Source organism: Suricata suricatta, chromosome 10, assembly GCF_006229205.1.
Source record: "Suricata suricatta isolate VVHF042 chromosome 10, meerkat_22Aug2017_6uvM2_HiC, whole genome shotgun sequence".
Lineage (NCBI taxonomy): Eukaryota > Metazoa > Chordata > Mammalia > Carnivora > Herpestidae > Suricata > Suricata suricatta.
The window spans coordinates 57,533,029-57,536,800 of record NC_043709.1 but is presented as its reverse complement, the minus strand read 5'-3'; the positions used below and the strand labels follow the sequence as shown (position 1 = coordinate 57,536,800).

Below are 3,772 nucleotides of genomic sequence, written 5' to 3'. Positions count from 1 at the left end.
TGTCTTCTTTGCAAAAGTGTCTTTTCATGTCTTTTGCCCATTTCTTCACTGGATTATTTGTTTTTTGGATGCTGAGTTTGATAAGTTCTCTATAGATTTTGGTACTAACCTTTTATCAAATATGTCACTTGCAAATATTTTCTCCCATTCCATCAGTTGCCTTTTAGTTTAGCTGATTATTTCCTTCACTGTGCAGATTTTTTTATCTTGATAAGGTCCCAATAGTTCATTTTGGCTTTTGTTTCCCTTGCTTCCAGAGATATGTCTAGGAAGAAGTTGCTGAGGCTGAGGTCATAGAAGGTTGCTGTCTGTTTTTTCCTCTAGGATTTAGATGGTTTCCTGTCTTACATTTAGGTCTTTCATACATTTTGATTTTATTTTTGTGTATGGTGTAAGAAAGTGGGGTATGGGATCACAAAGTGGTCCATGTTCATTCTTTTGCATGTCTCTGGCCAGTTTTCCCAACACCATTTGCTGAAGAGACTGTCTTTTGTTTTTTTTCTTTCCTGCTTTGTCAAAGGTTAGTTAAACAAGTGTGTGTAAGTCTATGTCTGGGTTCTCTGTTCTGTTGCATTGATTTTTGTGCCAGCACCATACGGCCTTGATGATTACAGCTTTATAATACAGCTTGAAGTCAAGAATTGTGACATCTCCTGAGCTTTGATTTTCTTTTTCAACATTACTTTGGCTATTTGGGTCTTATCTGGTTCCACACAAATTTTTGAATTGCTTCTTCCAACTCTGTAAAGAATGTTGATGTTATTTTGACAGGGATTACATTGAATGTGTAGATTGCTTTAGGAAGTATTGACATTTTAACAATATTTATCCTTCCAATATCCTCAAGATGCCAAAGCAGCTATTGCAATTAGTTCATCCTTCTACTTTTCTACCCTTTTCATAATTTCAGCCCGAAATCTGGTGACTTCAGGTCAATGATTTATATGTTTTACCTGGCTTGCTTCAGTAGTTGCTTTTGGAACAATTACTTCGAAGCCAAAGCTTATCAGTTATCATTAAAGACTATTTGGTTACATTCTTGTTTATGTTAATGATTTTTGACACATGTTTTAATAAGTTCAGACTACAAGAGACAAGAGCGATTATTACAATTTTGTTCAAATCCACATGATGATGATGAGGTAGCATTAGCAAAGTGGAGTTGAAGATGAAGGGAGCTTGTGTTTCCTAAAAGTCAATGTTTTTATGCTCTTGAAAGTAGAAAATACTTTGAAAGAGGCAGTGTTGCAAGGAGGCGAAAGCAGTGACAAGAATGGAATAGATTCAACACACAAAAGACTAAGGTACACATAGCTAAGGTATACATGACAAGAATAAAAAGAATTCAGGGGTGCCTGGTGGCTTAGTTGGTTAAGTGACCGACTCCTGATTTCAGCTCAGGTCATGATCTCACAGTTCGTGGCGTCAAGCCTTGAGTCAGGCTCTGCTGAGTGCTTCAAACCTGCTTAGGATTCTCTCTCCCTCTCTCTCTACCTCTCTCCTGTGCATGCTTTCTAAAGAAATAAAGAAATAAAATGTAAAAGAGTTGATAGAAATGTAGATTAGGAAGACATAGACATTCCAGAGTAGAAAAATCTGCATGATGCTGCACCCATCACAATTTTTCCTTGGTTTATCTTCTCAATTTTCTTTATTGTTCCTCAATATTATGAGATCTGCACAACTCCCATAACTTAATATCCACCTAAATGATAAATAGATAGATTGTAATATATAGCACACCAGTATATGATAAATTGTTTTTTGTTTTAATTTAAATTTTCAAGTTGAGAATCTAATATTTCTTTGGAAAAAATGCAAGTTTTTTAAGGATGTCATGCAAAGACTGCCTTACTTGTTTATTTCTCAGGGTATAAATGAAGGGGTTCAATAAGGGGGCAACAGATGTAGTGAGCAGAGAAATTGCCTTATTAATGGCCACTTCATCCTTAGCTGAAGGTTTGATATACATAAAAATGCAGCTGCCATAGGTGATAGAAACAACAATCATGTGGGAAGAACAGGTGGAAAAAGCTTTTTTCCTTTGCTGGGCAGAAGGGAATCTTAAAACTGTTCTAAGGATGTATATGTAGGACAGAACTATACACACAAGGGTCATTATGAAAGTCAACACAGCACAGACTATGACCAGCTGCTCTATCAACCACGTATCCGAACATGAATTCTTCAGTATTGGAGAAGCATCACAGAAAAAATGGTCAATATCAGAGTCACAGAACTCCAGATGGAGGCCCAAACAAAGCGGTGGAAGGATAATCAATAAGCCAGATATCCAACAAGAGAGGATGAGATTCCAACAGACTCTGCTGTTCATGATGGTCACATAATGCAGGGGTTTGCAGATGGCCACATAGCGGTCATAGGACATCACAGCCAAGAGGAAAAATTCTGTAGCTCCAAAGAGAACAATAAAAAAGATTTGACTGAAGCAGGCCTTGATGGTGATGGTTTTGTCCCCACTTGATATCATGTACAGGTATGTGGGAACACAGGCAGTTGTGAATGAGATTTCTAAGAAGGAGAAATTTTGAAGAAAAAGATACATAGCTGTTTTTAAATGAGAATCCACCAAGATGAGAGAAATTATGGTCAGATTCCCAATGACACTTAACATATATGTGAGAAACAGAAAGATGAAAACCAGAATCTCTAGCTGTGGGTCATTTGTCAAGCCCAGTATGGTGAATGTTGTTACTGCCGAATGGTTTCTCATCACTGACTTCATACTATGGCCCAATCTTCACCTAAAAGTCACAGAATTTGGATCTGAGGATCAATATCACAATATGGTAGGATCAGACAGTGTCTACCAATACCAAGCAAACCAAATCACATGCATTTCCTTCTGTAACTTGATAATCAGGTTTTGATGAGGTAATTCTCTCAGCTCCCCTGAAATATACGACTGGGAAGCTGAACTATGGAAAGTTTCTCTTAAAAATTGCTGCTACTGAAATTGTTTTTAAATATTTCATGATCTCCCAGTTTACAGCACTTGTTTCCAATTCATTTTTAGGCTCATATTTTGGTTGAGATTTCCTGTATTAGATCAAGAGTTGACTGCTCTTGAGCTATACTTTGATGTGTCATAGAGTCTCTTTATTCCAAAACATCTGTATTCAAATCTAGATCCTAAAATTCCTTTGCTTTATGTTTCAGTGCCTGATAAAATGCAAAATATACAGAGGCTGTGGTTATGCCATACTTAGATTCTCCAGATCCCTCTCCTAGGGAGCTAGGCATTATTTGAAGAGCAATTGGATTTCTCCCAGAAAATAGTCCTTCAATAGCCCTTTCTCCTGATTTTCTCTAAATTTGTCTGTTAACCCCCTATTTTTCATCTCTGTCCTCAGCAGAGAGGGCTTTGATGCATGATTATGTTAATATAATTTGAAAACCATTGGTAAAGTTACAAACAGCTGAAGGATTTATCAAAACTTACTTTGCTTTCCCTCCTTCATAGCTAATAGAAGTGTGATACATGTTTCAGTAATGCACAGGCATTAAGTATATGGACCTTGAAACAGTTGGTCTGGGATCAAGTCATATCTTTGTGATCTACCTTGACCTTAGGTAAGTCATTTAATCTCTCTGTACTCTCAGTTCCTAGTATGAAATGGCTTTAACAGGAATGCTACATAATAAGGTTACTTTTAAGTTTAAATGGGTACTATCAGGGCACCTGGTTGGTTCAGTCCATTAAGCGTCCGACTCTTGATTTCAGCTCAAGTCATGATCTCATCATCATGGG

The 3,772-nt window shown here is 37.1% G+C and overlaps 1 protein-coding gene across 1 annotated transcript; it reads right to left on the bottom strand.

The window, feature by feature from the left end:
- Positions 1 to 1,795: 1,795 nt before the first annotated feature.
- On the bottom strand, positions 1,796 to 2,734 carry LOC115305160 (olfactory receptor 6C2-like). The gene has a single exon (XM_029955469.1). The coding sequence runs from the start codon at positions 2,732 to 2,734 to the stop codon at positions 1,796 to 1,798; it is 939 nt and encodes a 312-aa protein (XP_029811329.1).
- Positions 2,735 to 3,772: the final 1,038 nt, after the last annotated feature.